Source organism: Gossypium arboreum, chromosome 1 (genome assembly GCF_025698485.1).
Source record: "Gossypium arboreum isolate Shixiya-1 chromosome 1, ASM2569848v2, whole genome shotgun sequence".
Taxonomy (NCBI): domain Eukaryota; kingdom Viridiplantae; phylum Streptophyta; class Magnoliopsida; order Malvales; family Malvaceae; genus Gossypium; species Gossypium arboreum.
This window is the reverse complement of record NC_069070.1, coordinates 4,069,935-4,092,652: the sequence shown is the minus strand read 5'-3', so window position 1 is coordinate 4,092,652 and position 22,718 is coordinate 4,069,935. Positions and strand designations below refer to the sequence as shown.

Here is a 22,718-nt window from a genome sequence, read left to right as displayed (position 1 = left end):
ATAGATGTTCTGAAGTTCCCATAGTTTGAGATAAATCAGATGTCCCCTTAGAGACCATCTAGTTTATTCAATGCATTGCAAAGACCTTGTTCATGTTTGGAACACCTTTTAAGACCATATTCTTAGTTGATATGCCACATCAGGAAGACTTGGTCATGCCGAGATCATCCTACATAATCATCTTAAGGCTCACCTGTAACACTCCTTACCCGAGCCTAATATTTGATCCCAGTAAGAAATGTTACAAAGCTAATTTTCAATTCACAGTAATAATTATGACTCTTTTTTAGTTAAATAAAAAAATAAAAACCTTGGTTCAATCATCGGTTTAATTAGTTTAACCACTGGTTCACAGTCTAATTAGTTCAAAGTCGATCATCTAGTCAATTCTCGATTCAACCTATTCGATGGGTTGATTTGGTTCAAACAACACTGGCTGCCAGGCAACTAAGACCTTTCATCACTTAAAAAATTTTGATGAATTTTTAAAATTAATTTTTTGTTGAGACTTGAATATGAACTTTAACCCTTTAATTATGAGTCATATTTAACTAAAAAAGGGATATAATTATGAGTGTGAATTGAAAATTAGCTTTCAATATTCATACTTCCTTCACCATCTAATTTATTAATTCTTTAATTTAAATATTATTCTAAATCATAGTTTATAAAATTTCTAGCTAAATCCAAACATGGTAAATAAGAGTTCAAAAAAGTACGTACTTTACTTTAGCTTGAGTAAGTTAGTTAAGACTTCTTCTTCCTTCTTTCATTCTTTTCCTTTCTGTACACCACTTTTTCCATTTCCCTTCTCTTCCTCTTCGTTAAGAAAGAAAATCAAAATACATATCCAATATCAATTTCATATGTTTCTACTTAAAATAAACATGAATACATGATAGAAAATATGAGTTTTTCACCTTGTCTTCTCAACTGCCTCTCATTCACTAAACTTTCTCTTGACTTCCAACCATGGGTTATTGAATTAAGAGGTAAATCTGAACTGGGTAGGCAAAAGTTTTGGAGAAATAAAGAAATTATAAATCAATATATAATCAAATTACACTTTAGCTCCTTCAAAATGAAAGATTTTCAATTCAATTCTCTTCTAAATAAAGAAATTAAAAATTAATATATAACAAATTACACTTTAACTCCTAAAAATAAAATAAAAACTTTTGTTCAGTCCCTTCAAAAATAGTGAAATTATAAACTAATACATAATAAACTTATATTTTAATCCATGCAAAATTATAGTTAAATATCGACCCCTCTAATTTTTTTTTCTAGATTTGCCCCTATTTAAATTCTAACATGTAACTAAAAGTGTCGGAAGCTAAATTTCATTTAGAATTTCATGAGAAACAAAAGGTTTTGGGTACATTTTTTATTGATTAGATGAAAGAGATGAAACGAGATGAAAAAGAGCAAGTCTTTTTTTTTCCTTTGTTGCCATGCGTTAGAGAAGATGTGTACATAATTCCATATTTAAAAAAAAAAAAATCTAACAAAGATAAAAACATCTACTTAGATTTGATGGACCTAAATTGAAATTTTTTTTTTACTTAATTTTATGGTCCAAAATCATTCAAGAGTACACTAACTTTTTCTTTTTTACTTTTAATATATCTTCTTGTTAATTGTCTATTTTACCCTTTATAAGTTTCTATATTCATCTTTGAACCTATGTGATATAATTACAGTTTTAACCCTTACACCTCTATTTCTTTACAATTTAGTTTATTCATCGATTTAATAAATTAAAATGTATCATTTCTAATGACTTTCTTTGATGTCCAACTACATCCTTTAATTTTTTAGATTAAATGCAATCCATTACTAGGGAAATTTTCACTAAATATTTTTCTAAAATAGTATTATTTATAACATCAGATATTTAGGGGCGTTATATCACCTATCATATCGAAATCATCTCAAACATTACCATCACTAAAGTTTATCTTTGAAAATGTTCCGCCTTAACATTATCTTTGAGACTTTGGATATTTATTTGCAAACCTAGACATCTTATTCGAGATCACCTCGAACGTTGCCATCACTCGAGATTATCTTTGAAGAAGTTTCACCTTTGCTAGTTGGCATCGCTCCTCTCTTTAGAACCACTTCTGTAGGTGTTATAGTGTGAGAACTTTTTTACCCTCAACATTTTGTATATAAAATTATAGTTAAATTTTTGAATTAATATTATATTAGTATTATTTATATTAAACTTAAATTATTAATATAACTTAAATTATTAATATTTTTTGGTACATTAAAATTATTACTTTAAGAGAAATAATTTCATAAATATGAAAAATAATGATATATTAATAGAAAAATGGTATGATTATCTAATAATATTAAAAGAAATAAGATTAATATATATTTTCCGTCAAAAGAAAAAAAGATTAATATATTCGCTTGGCCTATCATTTTGATTGTTTTTATTTTCCCATTATTTACTTTTGGTTTTCTATTAAATAAATAAATAAATAAATAAATAAATTTTATTTTTGACTTGAGAGAGTTCACAGTTGACATACAGGAGAGTAGAGGAGAGAGCTGTAGGGTTTTAAACTTTACTCTTTTTTTTCTTTCCCTTCTTTTTGTGTCTTCATCTGCAACTTTTTAATCTTTCAGCAATTTCGCAAACAAGACTAAAAAGAAAACCCTAATAGACCTTATCTCTTTTCTTCTTCATCGTCGTGGTTCTTCATCTTCGTTTCAATCCTAGCTCACTTCAAAAATGACTAAATTGCCCTAGCTCAACAGCCAAAATTTCATGCCCGAAACTCGCTCCTTTCACCTAAATTCGCCGTCATGCGATTGCCCATTACCCTTGCTTCACTTAAGTAGGTAAAGCTCATTCCTTCTTCACTGTTCTCTATATGGGTTAAGTAGGTATAGCTGAACTTTTTACTGCTGTTTTTCTTTTAATTATAAGTTTGAAATGTAAACGAAGGCTTTTGCTTGTTGTTTGAAGGTGAGAGAAGGAAGCCATGGAAGGGGATGGGGTTGCTCTGGCGTGTTTGATTTCTGGGATCCTTTTTGCAATTTTGGGTTTAGCTTCATTTTCCATTCTCTGGGCTGTCAATTGGCGCCCATGGCGGATTTACAGGTATTGCATCTAATATTTCCAACCTTTAATCTTGCTACTGATATAGTTGCTAACATCATAACAGCGTTTGAATGCAGCTGCGTTTGTTTTCTGGTTTTGCAAGTGAATTGTTAAGAATGAATTGCGACTTTAATTCTACATAACTGAGATGTTTTCTGTAATTGCATTTAATTCTAATTGACAAATTGACTATGAGGCTTATTATTAACCATTTTTTTTGTTGGCTTTACTACTAATGTGGTTTACTTGTATGGCTGGTTGAATGCCACCATGTGGTTTATGATCTGACTTTTTTTATTGTTTCTGGAAATTTGAATAACTAATTCTTACCTATTACAAAAAAAATTAGTCATTTTTATAACTTTTCTCCTTCACAAGTTGGTTGGTATATGCAAGTAAAGCCCCTTTTATGCTATGTGCTCTTTCAATGACTGTTTTCGTTCTTTTTCAGTTGGATTTTCGCCCGAAAATGGCCGAGTATTTTACAAGGACCTCAACTGGGTATGCTATGTGCTCTTTTATCTCTAGTGGCATGGGCGGTTGTTTTATCTCCAGTTGTGGTGCTTATCATGTGGGGATGCTGGCTAATCATAATATTAGGCAGAGATATTGTTGGTCTGGCAGTAATAATGGCCGGCATTGCTCTATTATTGGCATTCTATTCAATTATGCTTTGGTGGAGGACTCGATGGCAAAGCTCAAGTATGCATCTTAATGACCTCTTTCTTTTTGTTTTTTTTTGCCCTTCAACTTTGTGATGTACGTATATCCTTTTAGAAGAACAGAGATTTTTTTAGTCATTTTATTTCCAGTCAACTCAAATTTATTTGAAGCCTTGTCGTGGTTCTTTATTTGGCACTAGTGATAGACTTTGTAATTTGTTACATTTAGTCTAAGTGCTCATCTGTCTCTGCTGAAGGAAAAAAAAAAAACTGTCCATCTGTCTAGATTTTTAAGAATATATTATAAATGAACTAACAAGTGGAGATAGAATTCCTTAGGAGCAAAATCAGTATTGAGAAAAGATATTGGCTTTGATGAAGTATATTTCGAGAATGTTATATCCCTAAAGAAAGGAATGTGGCAATCACCGGTCAAGTAGATTATACTGCAAATTTTTAAGTGTCCGAGAAAGTGTTTCACAATGTTTCCTTTTCTCTTGGCCCGTGGTTGTGAGCTTTACAGGGTGTTTGGTCTGCTTGGTTGTCCATTTTCCTTGTGGCATTGTCTCTTAACCTTTTTATCTTATTGTCTTGATCCCTCTTCTGCAATCCTGTTTGAGTTGGCTTCTTTGAGTCTGATAAGTATACAGTTCAACTATTTCAGCCAAATGCTTATTTATTGAAGGAAAAAGAGTGCATTAATGGCATTGAAGGACTGATCTGACTAAAATCATGGACTGTAACCTTAGCTTAGTTTTAATTAGGATGGAGTAGCTTTACTGTATGCAATTATTGGTGTATTGAACAATAGAAGTTGTAGCAAAAATTTTTCATTTATGTTTAATGCAAGATCTTGTTAGCAGGTGGAGATTTGTCTTGAAATATACATTCTCCACTTGACACTGACTGTGAGGTTTGCTATCTAAACAACATTGGACTTGTTCTTCATTTTAAACTAGAAAACTACTAAAAATGTTTTGGTGCCTTTTCGCCCAAGTTCAGGAGCAACTACTTATATGCTCTAGAATGATGAAGCTTTAGTCTTTTCAACATCAACTTTTAATTTGTGTAAAGCTGAAATCGAACTTCTGTAGTTTAGCTGAAGCTGGAAATTATAAAAGAACTGCAATGATAAGCTGATGCCCACTTGGGTAAGTTTTTCTAATAGATAAAATGCATTTCTTCCTTTTCAAAATAGGTGTATTCCAACAGTGATTTTCAGAGAACATTGTTTTCTCATTCTTGTTGACTTAGTTCTGATTGGACCAAAAGGACACTAACTGAACAATGATGTTATAAGTATCTATTTCTGGTAGAAGGTAAAATAAAAAAAGCTTGCAATGGGTCTGGGAAAAACAAAATTATTGTAGTTTATTAGGAGGAGAAATGGTGGAAGAGAGTATCTACCGTAAGCAACATTTTTGAGGAAAGAGGTGTTGGAATTCTTTGTTGATGTTTTGATGTTAAAGGATACTATGTTTTGTTTATAGGTGTTCTTGATTTTATTTTAATTATCTTCTGTGATATCTTTCTATTAGTGATTTTTTTCCCTTTATCTCATACTGTTCTTGTTTCTGCTGTCATAGGGGCCGTTGCTTTTCTGCTTCTGCTGGCTGTTGCTCTGCTTTGTGCATATGAACTTTGTGCTGTTTATGTCACAGCTGGTTCCAGTGCGTCTGAGCGATATTCTCCTTCTGGTTTTTTCTTTGGTGTATCAGCAATTGCCTTAGCAATCAATATGCTCTTTATATGCCGCATGGTCTTCAATGGTAATTTTTGCTCTAGTGCTATCCTGATTCCTAATGAGTCATTTCATTTCTTCGTTACACATTGATGGTTTTTTTCCCTATTATCAGGACCAAACTTATAAATGATTGTACATTGACATTCCCTTTCAACATCTTATGTAGGAAATGGCTTGGATGTGGACGAGTATGTCCGGAGGGCTTATAAATTTGCATACTCTGATAGTATAGAAATGGGTCCTGTGTCTTGTTTACCAGAACCACCAGACCCAAACGAGTTATATCCTCGGGAGTTTAGTAGGTATAACCATTTTATTGTGTTTGCTTTTGTTACTCTGGTGTGAAATTCAGTTGGTAAACCCTGTTCATTTATTGTGTTCATTTTGATGCTTGGGTGTCTCTATTTCTCTCCATCCTTTTGCTCCTTCAATACTTATTGGTCATTTTTACTTGCATGCTTATGGCACCTGCTTACTCACATAATGACATGCATGGAAATAGGGTCACCCTCTAATATGTTGTATCTTCATATTTGGCATTGTATGAAATATTGCCAGATGGTAGCAGTTTCTGGTTTTAATGTACGAGTACTGAGTGATTAACATCTCTTGTTATATATAATGTCAGTGATAGTCTTGAATGTCCATGGTTCAAAATAATGTTTGTAGATACCTTGCTGTAGTAAAGTATGTTTTACATAGCAGCTTATGCCTCCGAGTATGCTTATATGTTTCAATTTGTCAAGGTTTTTCTCCATTTCTATTTTAAGGAATAGATGGTGTAATTGTTCAAGACTTCACTATTTTTCTGGGTACACTAAGTGAATGCTTCAAGAGTCTATTTTATATTCAGTTTCAAATCTTAGTATCTTTTTATGCCTTCTTCTCAATCTATTTATGGAAAGCTTCATGTTCTGCAAGAACTTGCTTTCATGCCATACTGCGTTTCTTGGATTTTTTTTTTCTTTTTAGGGCTTCACATCTTGGACTTCTTTACCTTGGCTCCCTTGTTGTTCTTCTTGTCTACTCTATCCTATATGGTCTGACTGCAAAGGATGCACATTGGCTTGGGGCTATTACATCTGCCGCAGTTATAATTCTTGGTATGGTTGTAAATTATTGTATTAATATAGTTTTAGCTGTTTACATTCCTGGTACAACAATCATATCTCTATCGTGCATATTCAGTTTCTTTTATTTTTTTGTCTTGTAGATTGGAACATGGGAGCATGCTTGTATGGGTTTCAGCTTCTTAAAAGTCGTGTTGTTGCACTTTTTGTTGCTGGAACTACACGGGTTTTTCTCATTTGCTTTGGAGTGCATTATTGGTTTGTTCTAAACTCCCACATGATTCTTGTAGTGATGGTTTTGTTACTGTTGCTTAAAGATAGTTGATCTCTTTCTCTGTCTTTAAATTTTTTTATTTATTCAGGTACTTGGGGCATTGTATTAGCTATGCAGTTGTAGCATCTGTCTTATTAGGTGCGGCGGTTTCTCGCCATTTTTCAGCTACAAACCCGTTAGCTGCCCGAAGAGATGCCTTGCAAAGCACTGTGATCCGTCTGAGGGAAGGTTTTCGTAGGAAGGAGCAAAATAGTTCTTCTAGTTCATCTGATGGTTGTGGCTCAAGTATCAAACGTAGTAGTAGTGTTGAAGGAGGTCATTCCACTAACATCATTGAAGGTAGTAGTCAGAGTATGGTTCAATGCTCTGATGCTAATAATTGGAATAGCCTTGGATACATTCAAGAGGGGATAAATAGTGATAAGAGTGTAGACAGTGGAAGACCAAGTTTAGCAATGCATAACAGTTCTCATCACTCAGTTGTCCAAGAGAATGAAGTGGGAACGCTGGAGAAAAATATTGATCCCAATAGCTCTCTTATGGTTTGCTCCAGTAGTGGTCATGATAGCCAAGGTTGTGAGTCTAGTACATCAACTTCAGCAAATCAACAGATGTTGGATTTGAATTTAGCTCTTGCATTGCAAGAAAGATTGAGTGATCCTAGGATTACATCAATGTTGAAAAGGAGGGCAAGACATGGTGATAGAGAACTGACTAGTTTATTGCAAGATAAAGGATTGGATCCTAATTTTGCCATGATGTTGAAGGAGAAGAGCTTGGATCCAACTATACTTGCATTACTTCAGAGAAGTAGCTTGGATGCAGATCGGGATCATCGAGACAATACTGATGTTACAATTGTTGATTCCAATAGTGTTGATAATGCTATGCCGAATCAAATCTCTCTGTCGGAAGAATTGAGACTCCAAGGGCTTGAAAAGTGGCTGAAGTTGTCCAGACTTGTTTTGCATCATATAGCAAGTACTCCAGAGCGAGCATGGGTACTGTTTAGTTTTGTCTTTATTATAGAAACAATCATTGTGGCAGTTTTTCGTCCAAAGACGATCAAAATTATAAATGCTACACATCAGCAAGTAAGTGGGCCTTTCTTCCCTTGGGATGTTGCTTATTTTATTTGACGCCACTTGATAGTTCCCTGATTGATGTATATGTTTAATAGCAATTCGGTAATTGTAAATAGACGTTACTCTAGGGTTATCATTGCCATAGCTGATGTGGAGATTCTGTGTATCTCTTGCAGTTTGAATTTGGCTTTGCTGTGCTGCTTTTATCTCCTGTTGTCTGTTCAATCATGGCTTTTATTCGTTCACTTCAAGGAGAGGAAACACCCTTGACACCGAAACCTCGCAGGGTATACTGCTCTTCTCAAGTTTGTACTGGATGTTCCTACATGAAATTACAGTTCGGTTTCAGATTGAATTTGATTGCTAATATGAGTATTTCCTTAATTTTATTTGTCACTATTATTCTCTATTATAAGGAGGTTTCCTTTGGGAATTTTTTTGTGATTTTTCTCACTTTTTAATGTGGCCTTTTTGCAACTTATTGGCTCCAAAATGCAGGTTTAGATTGTAGTTATTTTCATAATTTTGCTTATTTGTTTTGTATTAAGGCATTCTCTTCTTTTATGGTTCTGTATGTTGGAATTTTTGGAATCTGCTTGTGTGTCAAATATACTGCTAGTGTTTTCCTAAAATATGAGTAGTGTCTGTTTCCTCCTATTTGCTCTTGAAGGAACATTTTAGTGGTTCTAGAAGATGACAATGCCTAGGTGGATATTTAGTACTTTTCTTGTCCTGAGTTGCCAATAGCATTGACGGAAATTTCTAGAAAAGGCTTATATGGAAATATTGGTCCAGTAGGCCTTATACTTTTCATATACAATGATTTCATTTGACCATGCTTTCTCATTGAGGCTAAGCATACAGGTTAGCTCCTTATCCCCGAAATCTCCTATTACTTATAGTTGGTAGTCTATTTATATTTTTCTAGGATAACTAAATGTATTCGTAATTACACATCTTACTTAGATGGCTGACCAAATCTTCATTACTGGTGGGTAGCCATATATCTGGAGTGTTATGTTACAAGCTGCATTTTTCTATTTTTCTTGTGCATCTCCTTTTCTTGAGTGGGCATCAATGAAATCTTGAAACAAAAGATTGTGGAACTTTTCATGTGCCACCAAAAATAAAATTTATGGTGCAGCTGCCTTCAATTTAATATTCTCCCCGTACCTTTTAATAAGTCTCTTCTGTAGCAGATTTATATTAGATTTTTTTTTTCTCTTTTTTCCTTTGGCTTAAGTGTTTAGCATTGTTTCTGTGGCCATTATTTTTGTAATGACATCCAATATTGGATTACCATTTCTAGTATTAACTTCCATTAGTTTACATAAATCCTTTCTCTCTTTTAATTATTATGGTTTTCTTGTCTGCTTTGCTCCCACCTCTCCACTTTTTCTTTTCTTTGTCCAGTATGGCTTTGTTGCTTGGCTGCTCAGCACTTCTGTCGGACTGCTGCTTTCTTTCCTAAGGTATGGTCTATTTTATCCATGAATGAAATATGTTTCAAAATTTTCAGTTAATAGTGATTTCTGCAGTGTAAAAATGTGAAATGGTAATACTTTGATTTCTTATTCAAGATTTTTAGATTCAGTTGAATGACTATATTATGGTTCCAAATTCAGTTGCAATGTGCTAGAATTGTTATATAATGTATGATTCTTTTTTATCAATAATATAAAGTTTATTTATTTTAATTTCTCTGCTTCAATATCTTCTTCCTTCTCCAATTAATTTCTCTACATAAAGGTTTCTATAGTGTCAACAAGTAATTTAAAACTTCTGGGTTATTTATCTTTCAATTTCTTTAGGATCATCCAAGTGCTAGGTTCCTTCTTTTATCTATTCTATTTTTAATTCTTCTGTGTTTGCTGACGTGTTGAAATGAAATACTAAGCTGTCACAAGTCTATATTTTGCTGAGAACCATTACCTGTCATGTATTTGAACAGCTTTGCCTTGGTTCATTCTGTCATTGGTAGGTTAGTCAACCCCTAGTTTTGTATTTTTAGTTCATTGTGTTATGAAAGCTCCATTCAGTTGATACCTTTTTCTACTTGCTTTGTCATATTTGCTTCTTGATTTTTTATTATAAAGTACAAGAAAACGGCTAAAATCGAAGTTTTAATTAAAGTGGACAAATAGTTAGAATGTAACAGCAATTTTAAGAAAAATAGTTATTAGTTTCATTGTTGTCAAGGTTTGTTTCTAGGTGTGCCTAGGGCTACACACTTTCGCACTATATAGCAAAAACACCTTAAACCCTTTCAGGTGAAGCACTTTTGATAAGGTGCATTCATGGTGTGCTTAGGCATGTTTGTTTATAAGGTGGCAGGCACAAAGAAGTTTGCGTGATTGAAGTTCTCTATGATTTGTTTAATTTTGTAATGAGCTATACCTTTATATCAAACTCTACTTCTCAATTTTTGAGTATTTGACAAGTTCTGGACCATAAGGAAACCATGCATATTGGTCAAGGAAAAACAAGGCAATTTTACATGTTTTGTAAGATAAACTAGACCACTCTTTGGAGTTATCAGAATTATGTATCTTAAGCTTATTGCACACACACATACTCTAGGCATGTACAGATAACAGACACGTATACTTATTGAGCCTTACTTTCTTCATGCAAATATTTTTGTGCCTTGAAGAGACTACCGAAAGCAACACTTCATGGCCTTGTCAACACTGGTTCGTCTAGATAAAAGAAGAGTCATGTATTTTTTGTTATTTAAATCATGTTTTATCCGTAACCCTTCAAATTATTGTTTGTTTTTTTTATTTGACTGCAAATATTACTTTTTACTTTTGGAAGGGAAAGAGGCAAGTACCCAAAGTAACAAATGAATGGATCTTTAGCTTTGCCAGAGATATGTCTTTCATGTACCTTACAGAGTTTTGTTTTTTCCCTGCACTGGTTTAAGTGATGGGTAATATAAATATAAATTAATGTTTTTGATCCCCTTCCTGTTGATGGAAATATCTCTTATGGTTCCGTAGTTAATTTTTGAGGTTAATACAAAATTGATTAACTGGATACAAAATTGATTAACTGGATATCCTAGCTCATTGTTTAACACCTCTATTATATAATCAACATACTTGTTAAGAATGTTCCCTTCGTTGTTATCATCCCTTTTTCACTATTGGTTATTAACAATTTCTTTTATGCTATTGCTTCAATTATGACTGGTGCCAGGTTAATTGCCTGTCATGCACTAATATCTGTGTTCTTTCTGCAGCAAGTCATCAGTGCTTCTTGGATTGTCCTTGACAGTGCCTCTCATTGTAGCCTGTCTCTCTGTTGCAATTCCTATATGGATCCGCAATGGCTACCAATTTTGGGTTCCGCAAGTTCAGTGTGCAGGTTTTGCCAGAAATCATCGACATTTTGGGACAAAGGAGGTTTGTTCTGCCACTTATCTTTATTTCCTGCCAGCAACATTGTTTTAGTGCTCCTCCTTAATTCAGAGTCATCAAGCATCTTTCAACTTGCCTTCAGGATCTTTCATTTTATGGATTGGCTCTGTTATTCTTTCACAGTTTATATGACTAGATTTTTAGCTTTTGGCATACGATCAATCTATTGGTTTTCTGCTTGTAATTATTTTGGTGCAATTGTTAGGGGAAATATATATTAAGAAAAGTTTTAAACTTTAATGGGATAGGACCTCAAGTAGTGCAAACAGAAACAATGAAAGAAAATCAAAATGGTTGCTGAAAACCAGAGTAAAAGGAAAAAATTGATGTACAATTGAAGTTGGGATAGGAACACTATGTATAGCGCATGTACCCTGTTCTTTTGCAATTATAAGATAATGGTAAAATTTCAATTTTGATCCCCCTACTTTTTTTAGATTATAATAACAGTAGTCAAGTTTCAGTTTTGGTCCCTATACTGCAGTTAAATTTGAGAGTTAATCCATATACGTTAATTTTTTATATAATTTGGTACCTCAACTTTTATAACATATTAGTTGGTCTAAATACTTTATTCTAATTAAGATTCTAACATGAACTATAATAATTGTTAATTACAATGTCATTTTTCTGTCACATGGTTATTGAGTATTTCTTTTGTAATTTTAAAATGTCACATCAGCGAATTTAAGAGATGGATTTTAATGGTGTTAACAACTAGACTGAATTTTTAAATTCGAACAACTAATATAATGCTGCTTAGTGTCTTGAAAATGCTGCTTATACTAGGGTTACAGAAGCTTTTAATCCTAGCTCTTGGATGCAAAAAAGCCTGCTTGCATTTCAAAGTCATTAAGTGTTCACATGCTAGTTATATAATCACTTAATATAAATATAATTGTTGAACATATAACTAAATAACTAACAGAAAAGAATGGATAATAATTAACTTAATATAGTTTAGGGTTGGAACAAGAGCAGTATTTTATGTTTTAGGGTTCTAGACTACTGAATGATAACTGAATATAATATGGCAGCCTAATGTGTTGAAAAGATTATTCATACTGGACTACAGCAGCTATTAATCTTTAGCCCTTGGACACAAATAAATCCACTAGTTATATGGTCAAAAATAGAAATACTTATAATTAAATATCTAACATGAAATAGTATATAATTAGATATGTAGCATCAATTTCCTCAGGTTGACAAAAGTCTCTCATTACTTAAGTGTTAGCAGCTTCAACTTAGATTTCTGAAGCCAGCCTTCTCAATTCATCTTCTTCAATCTATTATGGTCACAAGCGGGTTGATCCAATCTCCAAAAATTTCCTCTCTCTATAGCCTTTACTTAACATCTAGTGCAGCCTTCAGTAACTTCCTGTGGAAATTGATGAACATGATCATTAATAGTTCCCTAAAAGGAAAATAGATCATGCATTAAATATAGGAATGACGTGCAATTTAGAAGACTGCTTTATCAGACTGGCATTAGAGCTGATTTTTTTAGCACTTTGCATAGTTGAAACTTCATTGACTTGAGTTCATGATGTGTACCTGCGTGCATTTTGGATTTATGCTCATTGGGGGGAGATTTATTACGTAATAATTTGTTATATAATTTTGCTTAAAAATTGTTATCTAAACAAATTTTATTAAAAGAAAAATTTAAAGTGCTTCCTGTAATATCCAAAATAATAAATAATAAAAAGAAAAGAGTATAAAAAGGAACTTTTTCATATAAAAATTACTTTCCCAGATTTTTCTAAGCATTTTCATTTACACATAATGTAGATTTTTCCTTTGTTACCCAAGATTTAAAGAGATAAAAATAGAAACTTCTGCCTTTTTGTCTTTCACTCCCTTTTGAAGTTCAATGTTCAGAACGTACTTGGCAAGACAAGAGTACATCATTTACTTTTTGTGCCATAGTTCCTTAGATTTTGTTCTGCTTTTTTCTTGACCCTTTTTGAAGCTTTCTTACTAAATTGATCAATCTCTATTTGTATTTTCATGCTAAAGTATGGCCAAGAAGGTATCCTTTTTAAGTTTTTGTTGTTAGTTTCGTTTAGGCTGTGCTCATGTGAAGAAACATTATGTAGTTTCTGTGTTGCTAATTTTTATCTCTTTTTTCTTTTAAGAAGTCTTCTGTTGAAAAAGATGTGATTGCTTACTCCTTCAGTATTCTAGTTACACATCTTTTTGCTCTCTGGCAGTAATTCCCAGTATTTTATTTTCTGTTCTGTTGTAACATTCATTGTTGTCGTTGTCAGGTTGTTGTTCTTACTCTTTGCATAGCAGTATTCGCTGGTTCTGTACTGGCACTGGGTGCAATAGTGTCTGTGAAGCCTCTAGATGATTTAAGATACAAGGGATTGACTGGTGAACAGAATAACTTTACCTCTCCTTATGCATCATCTGCTTACCTTGGTTGGGCAATGGCATCTGCAGTTGCTTTAGCAGTTACTGGTGTGCTTCCCATCGTTTCATGGTTTGCAACATACCGGTTCTCTCTCTCCTCTGCTATATGTGTCAGTATTTTCTCAGGTACATTTTCTTTATTTTATACTCTCTACTTTTAGCTCATCAATTGAAGCTGTTTTTGTTTGTGTCCAGTAAAGAAGTATTTCATCCATTTCTAGAGGCTATGTAATTCGATCTTACTTTTTTCTGCTGCTGTTTTGTTAGTTGTACTCGTCGCATTTTGTGGTGCCTCCTATTTGAAAATTGTGAAGTCTAGGGATGACCAGGTTCCTACAGCTGGTGATTTTCTTGCTGCCTTTCTTCCACTGGTGTGCATTCCAGCACTGCTATCTCTTTGCTCTGGATTACTTAAATGGTTTGTAGTCTTCCTGAATTTAGCAAATAATGAATGCTTAAATCCCAATATGATGTATTGTTTACATGATCTGTTTTTTACTTATTGTCGACCATTATTTTTCATTATGCAATTCATGTTATTATGCAGGAAAGATGATGGTTGGAAACTTTCTCGTGGTGTATATGTATTTGTTACTATTGGTCTTCTTCTTCTGCTTGCTGCAATTTCAGCTGTTATTGTTGTAATTAAGCCATGGACAGTAAGTGAGGCTTATTTGAGTGTCCTTGATTTAGCTTACTCTTTTATAGCTATTTCCCTATCTAATCTGTTGTCTTTCTTGAGTCACAAACAGATTGGGGCAGCATTTCTGTTATTACTTCTCTTGATTGTTCTAGCTATTGGGGTTATCCACCACTGGGCATCAAACAATTTCTATTTAACAAGGACTCAAATGTTCTTGGTTTGCTTCCTTTCTTTTCTTTTGGGTTTGGCAGCCTTTTTTGTTGGTTGGTTTCAAGGTGAACATAACCACCCTTCTACCTATTTTACTTTTTGGTGTTTTATTTGTGAAAATCTTATGTCGTTTTGATGCATAACTTTATGTAACTCATGCTATTGGTATCATTACATCTTATCTTTATTTCAGATAAACCTTTTATTGGAGCATCTGTTGGTTATTTTTCTTTTCTGTTTCTGCTTGCTGGGAGAGCTCTGACGGTGAGCTATATTCTATTATCTTGATAGAATGTTTGTATTATTCTCTTTCTACTTCATTTGTTCAACAAAAATGCTCCTTCTCTGTAGGTTCTTCTTTCACCTCCAATTGTTGTTTATTCTCCACGAGTGCTTCCTGTATATGTTTATGATGCTCATGCAGATTGTGGAAAGAATGTCAGGTTTGTTAAGATAGAATATTCTGTCTGATAGATTTCCAATTTATCTTCAATCACATTTGTTTATTTATTATATGGTTTTGGTATTGTTAGCTTCTATGATGAATCTAAATGTTTAGTCATGCATTGACATGAAATTTTGGCAATCTGTTGCCTATAGTGCCGCATTTCTTGTCCTGTATGGAATTGCACTTGCAACTGAAGGATGGGGTGTTGTAGCTAGCTTGACAATCTATCCACCATATGCTGGTGCTGCTGTATCTGCTGTAACCCTTGTTGTAGCCTTCGGCTTTGCTGTTTCTCGTCCATGCTTAACTCTGAAGGTGTGAGTCCTGTCTAATCTGTCAATGTGCTTGCCATTGCAACTTGGAGCTACACTTTTTGGGCATGTTGCTTGAAAGAAGTTTCGATTTTTCTCTTTAAATTGACATGCATGTTAACTTTATGTCATTTGTTATTTCTACCAGATGATGGAAGATGCAGTTCATTTTCTCAGCAAAGATACTGTTGTCCAAGCAATTTCTAGATCTGCTACTAAGGTATGTGGGGATGTTTCTACAAATAGGCTTCAAATCTCGAAGTGATGTTTTTTTCTTTTATTTCTTGTTGAAATTTTCAGCTCTGCTGTTCTGAGAAGTTAAATATATTTTTCCATGAAGTTGTAGCCATTTTCTAAATGGTTGTTAATGTTTGATTTTGTACTTTCATTTTCTTGTTTTTCCAAAAGTATTTGTTCCACTCCCTTGTTGGTGGTAGGTGCATAAAACTTCCTTAATGTTTATTTTCTTGAATTTTTGCCTTAAGGGATTAATTATTTTTGATGCTCTTTATCACTGATTCCATTCCATTCCATTTGTTCTTTCTTTTTTTTATTGTTTCCATTTAATATCAGAATAGTCTGATCGGGAAAATCTTCTTTATGATTTTTTAAAAAAATTTTCTTTTCTCATGATTAAGTTATTGTTATGTATGCAAGCAGACAAGAAATGCTTTATCTGGAACATATTCCGCTCCCCAGAGGTCTGCTAGTTCAGCAGCTCTTTTGGTAGGAGACCCTGCTGCTACACTTGATAAGGGAGGGAACTTTGTGCTTCCTAGAGACGATGTCATGAAATTGAGAGATCGCCTGAGAAATGAGGAACTAGTTGCTGGATCGTTCTTCCATAGAATGAGATATCATAGGGGGTTTAGGCATGAACCAACCAATGATGTGGATTATAGAAGAGAAATGTGCGCTCATGCACGAATTTTAGCTTTGGAAGAGGCTATTGATACTGAATGGGTCTACATGTGGGATAAATTTGGTGGTTATTTACTGCTCTTGCTTGGTTTAACTGCTAAGGCAGAACGAGTACAGGTTTGTCATTCCCTTATGTGTTTTTCATGTGTGATGGTGTATGATTTAAAAATTTAATGATAGTTTTATAACCATGTGGCAGGATGAGGTGCGCTTGAACCTTTTCCTTGACAGTATAGGGTTCTCGGATCTAAGTGCCAAGAAAATCAAGAAATGGATGCCAGAAGACCGTAGACAGTTTGAGATCATCCAGGAAAGGTAGCAACCGTGTGACACTTTTCATATTTTGTTTTCACTCGAGATGCCATTTTCCAACATTTCTACTGTGTTTTAAAATCCTCTCATTTTGGATTTATAGTTATATAAGAGAGAAGGAGATGGAAGAGGAAATCTTGATGCAGAGGCGTGAAGAGGAGGGGAGAGGTAAAGAGAGAAGAAAAGCCCTTCTGGAGAAGGAAGAACGTAAATGGAAGGAGATTGAAGCTTCCCTCATTTCTTCTATTCCTAATGCTGGCAGCCGGGAGGCAGCAGCAATGGCTGCTGCAGTGCGTGCAGTAGGAGGTGATTCTGTTCTTGAGGATTCTTTTGCACGTGAGAGAGTTTCAAGCATTGCGCGTAGGATTCGTACAGCTCAATTAGCACGTAGAGCAGTTCAGGTTGAGTTTTCTTGTTATTTGCTTTTTGAAATGTTTAAAAATAGCATTTGGTCCTTGGTAGTTTGCAACAAATACTTTCCCATTAGTAAATAGTAGTTGAGAAATGCTTGTACTTAATAACTGTTAATTCCTAGTTCAAAAATATATTTAGGTTAGTTCATTTTAAAATATAATAGTTTAGCAATGTGATTGCTTTTTGCCATGTTTGTTATGCTCTGGTAATTTTCTACTACCCATAAAGGGAAAACAATAAGTAAAAGTATTAAATCTTTTTGCTTCTACTTAGAATTAGTTCTTAATGTTCAACTGATGTATTTCATGATAATGAAGGTAAGCGGGTAACGTTTGAGCTTGTTGGTTTTTGTTTCTACATTGTTGTTTTAGTGTTCAAATTTATTTGCATGGTCCTGTATGCCATGCATACTATTCTAAGGCAATTTTGTACTCATAAAATCAAATAGAAAATCAATAATCTGTTATAAATTGTACTTCTTTTTAACATTGCTATACTAAGTCTAATTGTCTGACATCTCATGTTTGTTTCCTCCTGGACTTTATTTTTTTGTTTTCCTTTTCAAGAAAATGAACAGTTCAAAATGTACTAAAGCATGCACTTTTTGAGGTAAATGTTTACGGTTAATATTACCGGATATTAAAGATTTTATGATACTATAGTGTGAGGTGCCATCTTTCTACCTTCAGGTCTATAGTTCATGTGTGTATGTGCCTACTGTAATTTGTGATTTTCATTCATTTGAAAGGCATAATTACAAAATTATTAAGAAGGTGCCTACTGTACTTTTCCTTACTTTGTGTTATACTGGTTTTGTAATGTATCATTAGTAATGGTACCATTGAGATCCTTGCTTTTGGATATAATTATTTCTTATTTTTGTAAAAACATAAATGTTATTGACAGACGGGACTATCTGGTGCTGTTTGCATTCTTGATGATGAGCCTACAACAAGTGGCAGACACTGTGGTCAAATTGATCCAAGCATGTGTCAAAGTCAAAAGGTCAGCTTTTCTGTTGCAGTAATGATCCAACCGGAATCTGGTCCTGTTTGTCTGTTAGGGACTGAATTCCAGAAAAAGGTCTGCTGGGAAATTTTGGTGGCGGGTTCTGAACAAGGTATTGAGGCTGGACAAGTTGGACTTAGATTGATTACTAAGGGTGACAGACAGACAACTGTTGCAAAGGAGTGGAGCATCAGTGCGACAAGTATTGCTGATGGAAGGTTTGAGATTTTTCTTTTAGTAGAAAAAATTTCTGATCTGTTTTTTCGCTCCAAACTTTCTTGCTCAATACATTATGATCCTTATATATATGGATTTATTTTTCATTTATGCTATCACATTTGTCTTTAAAAAGGGTGTGGAGTTGGGAAAATATTTTGCTCTTTACCTGTGCTTTCATCTACTGCCTAAGTATTTCCCCTTTGGCATTCAAGTTTAGCTGGATTGTGATTGCTTTACAGGTGGCATACTGTGACAATGACCATTGATGCTGATATAGGGGAGGCAACTTGTTATTTAGATGGTGGTTTTGATGGCTATCAAACTAGCTTACCTTTGTTTGTGGGTACTAGCATTTGGGAACAAGGGACTGAGGTTTGGGTTGGTGTTAGGCCTCCTATTGATATGGATGCATTTGGGAGATCTGACAGCGAAGGAGCAGAGTCTAAGATGCATATAATGGATGTTTTCCTCTGGGGAAGGTGCTTAAATGAAGATGAGGTTGCTTCTCTTCATACTTCTATTTGCTCAACCGAGTTTAACTTGATTGATTTCCCAGAGGACAACTGGCATTGGGCAGATTCACCCCCAAGGGTATGGTTCTAGTGTGTTAAAATTCTGTATCTGAGCAAAATATATGTAACTTAAACCTGTTTATTATTTCTTCAGGTTGATGAGTGGGATAGTGACCCTGCTGATGTTGACCTATATGATAGAGATGATGTAGATTGGGATGGTCAGTATTCAAGTGGTAGGAAAAGGAGGTCAGAACGTGAAGGTTTTGTTGTTCATGTGGATTCTTTTGCGAGAAGGTATAGGAAGCCAAGGATTGAAACACAAGAAGAAATTAATCAGCGGATGCTTTCTGTTGAGTTGGCTGTCAAAGAAGCCCTCTCTGCTCGAGGTGAAATGCATTTTACTGACAATGAGTTCCCTCCAAATGATCAGTCACTTTTTATAGATCCAAGGAATCCTCCTTCAAAGTTGCAGGTACTTTCCTCACTAATCCATTGGTGTTTCTTCTTGTTGTTTTCATTATTATTGTTATTATTATTATTATCACCTTGTCTTTGCTTTCTAACCTAGGTTGTTTCGGAGTGGATGAGACCTACTGAAATTGTTAAAGGTCATCTGGATTCTCATCCATGCTTATTTTCTGGGGCTGCAAATCCTTCTGATGTTTGTCAGGTTTACTCTTTTATGACCTTATATTTCCATAATGTTGTCTTTTGTCCCATCATTTTCTGCTGAATTTCTGTTGTAGAGTTAACTTAGTGGTTCAGCTCTTTGTAATTTGTCTTTGCCTGCCAATTTAATAGGGTCGATTGGGCGATTGTTGGTTTTTGAGTGCTGTCGCTGTTTTGACGGAGGTTTCGCAAATATCTGAAGTGATAATTACTCCAGAGTACAATGAGGAGGGAATCTACACCGTTCGCTTCTGTATTCAGGTAATGTTCTAGTTGGTCATATTTTGTTATTGAATTTGTGCACAGCTTGTAATGCACGAGTAGCTGGAAATTGAAGGAAAACTATTGGGATTCCGTCTTTCAAAGCATTAAATTTCTCCGGCTTTATTGGCAACCCTGTCAGACTCAGACGGTAAAGGAACTGGGGTGTCACTCCGGCACAATTGGTTTTAATTCCATTTTCAAATGTCCTTGAAGCAGGACAGCTTAAGGGCCTAGGATTTTAAAGCAATAATCTGATCTGAGAAGGAAACTGAATAAGATAAAAAGGAAGCAGAAAGAAAAGAAACCTAAGCTTGACACTTAAAGGTTTCTTCCATGTATCAATGAACCAAGAAGAAAGAATGCCAAGGGTCACACCTAGGGTTCTTTCCATGTATCAAACAACCAAGAAGAAAGAATACTGTCACACCTAGGGTTCCTTAGGAGTTTCAGGAAGGGTGATTGCTTCAACCAAATACAACCCTAGATCTATGAAGTATTACTATCATGTCCAGTAAATACAGGTGTAGCAAAATAAATTCTTGAGTAAGCTGACCCTTCAATCAGCTTATTTCATTCTGCATGTAGAAAGAAATTTCAATCTCTTTCTGGTATAATTACCTGACATTTGACCTGATCTTATACACTATTGGATTCTTAGTGCTGCCTGTGGTTTTTTGATTTAGTTGCTACTGATTTTTGTTTTATAGTATTGATATTTCTTGTCAACATATAATTAGCATGTTGATCCTTGGCATACACTGGTTATGAACACTCTACAGGGTGAGTGGGTCCCTGTTGTTGTTGATGATTGGATTCCATGTGAATCTCCCGGCAAGCCAGCATTTGCTACCAGCAGGAAGGGTAATGAACTATGGGTTTCTATATTGGAGAAGGCATATGCAAAACTGCATGGTTCTTATGAGGCACTAGAAGGTGGTCTCGTTCAGGATGCACTTGTTGATCTTACTGGAGGTGCTGGGGAGGAGATTGACATGAGAAGTCCCCAGGCCCAGATAGACCTTGCCAGTGGTAGACTATGGTCTCAATTGTTGCGGTTTAAACAAGAAGGATTTCTTCTTGGTGCTGGAAGTCCATCAGGCTCTGATGTGCACATTTCTTCCAGTGGCATTGTGCAAGGACACGCATACTCATTACTGCAGGTATACTGGAATGCAGCCTCTGAATTTGCTCTGCATATGATAGTAACTGTTAAAGAAATGTTGGAACAGGTTATCAATCTTATTAATTTCTTATCCAGGTAAGAGAGGTGGATGGGCACAAACTTGTTCAAATTCGAAACCCTTGGGCAAATGAAGTTGAATGGAATGGTCCCTGGTCTGATTCATCTTCAGAATGGACAGATAGGATGAGGCACAAGCTGAAGCATGTTTCACAGGTAGGCACCTTTTGCTTACTTTGGCATGAATTATTGGATAAATGCATTTATCTAAACCTAGTGTTTTTTTTCTTTTTCAAATGGGTTTCATTTTATGACTTATTTGTTTCCTTTTGAACAGTCAAAAGACGGTATATTCTGGATGTCATGGCAAGATTTTCAAATTCACTTCAGATCGATTTATGTATGTCGAGTCTACCCTCCTGAGATGCGATATTCTGTTCATGGACAATGGCGTGGTTACAGTGCTGGTGGTTGTCAAGATTATAATTCATGGCATCAAAATCCCCAATTCAGATTGAGGGCAAGTGGTCCAGATGCTTCATATCCAATTCATGTATTCATCACCTTAACTCAGGTATGCAATGCATGAATCTTCATTGAGTTTATTACCTCTTCTCTACTTGCAAGAAATTTCTGATTTCTAGTGGCATTAACTGTTCAGGGTGTTAGCTTCTCAAGAACGGCAGCTGGTTTTAGAAATTATCAATCTAGTCATGATTCACAGATGTTCTACATTGGAATGAGGATCCTCAAAACCCGTGGTCGTCGTGCTGCTTACAACATTTACCTACATGAATCAGTTGGTGGTACAGATTATGTTAATTCTCGAGAAATATCTTGTGAAATGGTTTTAGAGCCTGAACCAAAGGGTTACACAATAGTGCCTACAACCATACATCCCGGGGAAGAAGCACCATTTGTCCTTTCTGTATTCACAAAAGCATCTGTAGTCTTGGAACCTTTGTAGTTAGCAGTGGTGGATTCTCCAGTCTGCTTGTCTTTCTGGCTGAGGGCGTGCTGGTAAAACTTTTGGGTGCTTGGGTTGTCCGGAACCTGTGTGCACCTGTGGGGCAGGTCTCATTGGACCAAATCAGGCGGAAGATAGTAGGTAATTCAACACTTGTTTTTGGATTTTTGGGGAACAGTGCTTTTTTGTGTGTGTGTGGATGGAAGTCGGTCTCAAAAGAAGCAAAACTTATACTGAAGTGTCTTGTGTAGCAGTTAAAAGTGCCACGGGGCTCCCAGCTGCAAGGATGGCCAAGGAGTTAGCAGTTGATTCGAGTTGAGTATCAATCACCGAAAGCTTAATGTTCATTCTCAATCTGGAAGATGTGATTCCTGTACGAACCTGAATTCCTTTGATTTGGACACAAGGAGTGGAGCTTGGATATGACTTGATAGAGCTTTGTATTTTCCTGGTGGAGAATGGATGAGATTGGGTGGGTTCTCATTCTGATTGATTATTAACCAACTGTACATTTGTAGGTATTTGTGAGTGGGTGAGAGAAGAGTATAGGTCCATTATTGTAAATAAATGAAGTTGAAAAGAATAGAAAAAATAATTACCAAGTAATTAGGGAAAGTAGAAAAGCATAGCAGCTGTAAAGAGGTTCCAGTTTCAGCTGCAGTTTTGAAGTCCTCTTTTATTTATATATAATATTACTTTAATGTGCCATCCTTCCTTTGATTCTAATCTAATTATTTGTTGGTTTTACGGATCTCATGCTTTTAATTAGCAATTGTTGGAATGGGAAATGGAAGCGAAGCTAATCCCATTTGTATCCCCTTGATTCGAAATGAAATTA

The 22,718-nt window shown here is 34.9% G+C and overlaps 1 protein-coding gene across 6 annotated transcripts; it reads left to right on the top strand.

Moving 5' to 3' along the window:
* The first annotated feature begins 2,524 nt into the window (after positions 1 to 2,524).
* On the top strand, positions 2,525 to 22,631 carry LOC108482862 (calpain-type cysteine protease DEK1). Of its 6 annotated transcripts, none has more exons than XM_017785948.2 (32): positions 2,525 to 2,855; positions 2,987 to 3,121; positions 3,573 to 3,823; positions 5,370 to 5,552; positions 5,694 to 5,829; positions 6,500 to 6,630; positions 6,741 to 6,855; positions 6,960 to 7,965; positions 8,133 to 8,243; positions 9,370 to 9,428; positions 11,201 to 11,363; positions 13,652 to 13,925; positions 14,067 to 14,217; positions 14,347 to 14,458; positions 14,552 to 14,717; positions 14,846 to 14,916; positions 15,004 to 15,095; positions 15,253 to 15,415; positions 15,560 to 15,631; positions 16,072 to 16,449; positions 16,532 to 16,647; positions 16,748 to 17,045; positions 17,965 to 18,284; positions 18,525 to 18,876; positions 18,952 to 19,272; positions 19,369 to 19,470; positions 19,602 to 19,730; positions 20,513 to 20,893; positions 20,992 to 21,129; positions 21,251 to 21,487; positions 21,575 to 22,021; positions 22,135 to 22,631. In XM_017785948.2, exons 2-31 carry the CDS (start codon positions 3,003 to 3,005, stop codon positions 21,878 to 21,880), a joined length of 6,453 nt encoding a protein of 2,150 aa, XP_017641437.1. In that variant the 5' UTR covers positions 2,525 to 2,855; positions 2,987 to 3,002; the 3' UTR covers positions 21,881 to 22,021; positions 22,135 to 22,631. The 6 variants fall into 6 exon arrangements, with proteins under 6 accessions (XP_017641437.1, XP_052882372.1, XP_052882370.1 ...); XM_053026412.1 differs by having other exon boundaries at positions 2,525 to 2,859; positions 21,575 to 22,017; positions 22,132 to 22,631; XM_053026410.1 differs by having other exon boundaries at positions 2,525 to 2,859.
* Positions 22,632 to 22,718: the final 87 nt, after the last annotated feature.

Bases quoted from the DNA above. Each gene is read 5' to 3' on its own strand.
- LOC108482862 (XM_017785948.2), top strand. From the start codon at position 3,003: ATGGAAGGGGATGGGGTTGCTCTGGCGTGTTTGATTTCTGGGATCCTT. The intron at 7,966-8,132 runs GTAAGTGGGCCT...TATCTCTTGCAG, and splicing joins TAAATGCTACACATCAGCAA to TTTGAATTTGGCTTTGCTGT. The intron at 13,926-14,066 runs GTACATTTTCTT...CTGTTTTGTTAG, and splicing joins ATGTGTCAGTATTTTCTCAG to TTGTACTCGTCGCATTTTGT.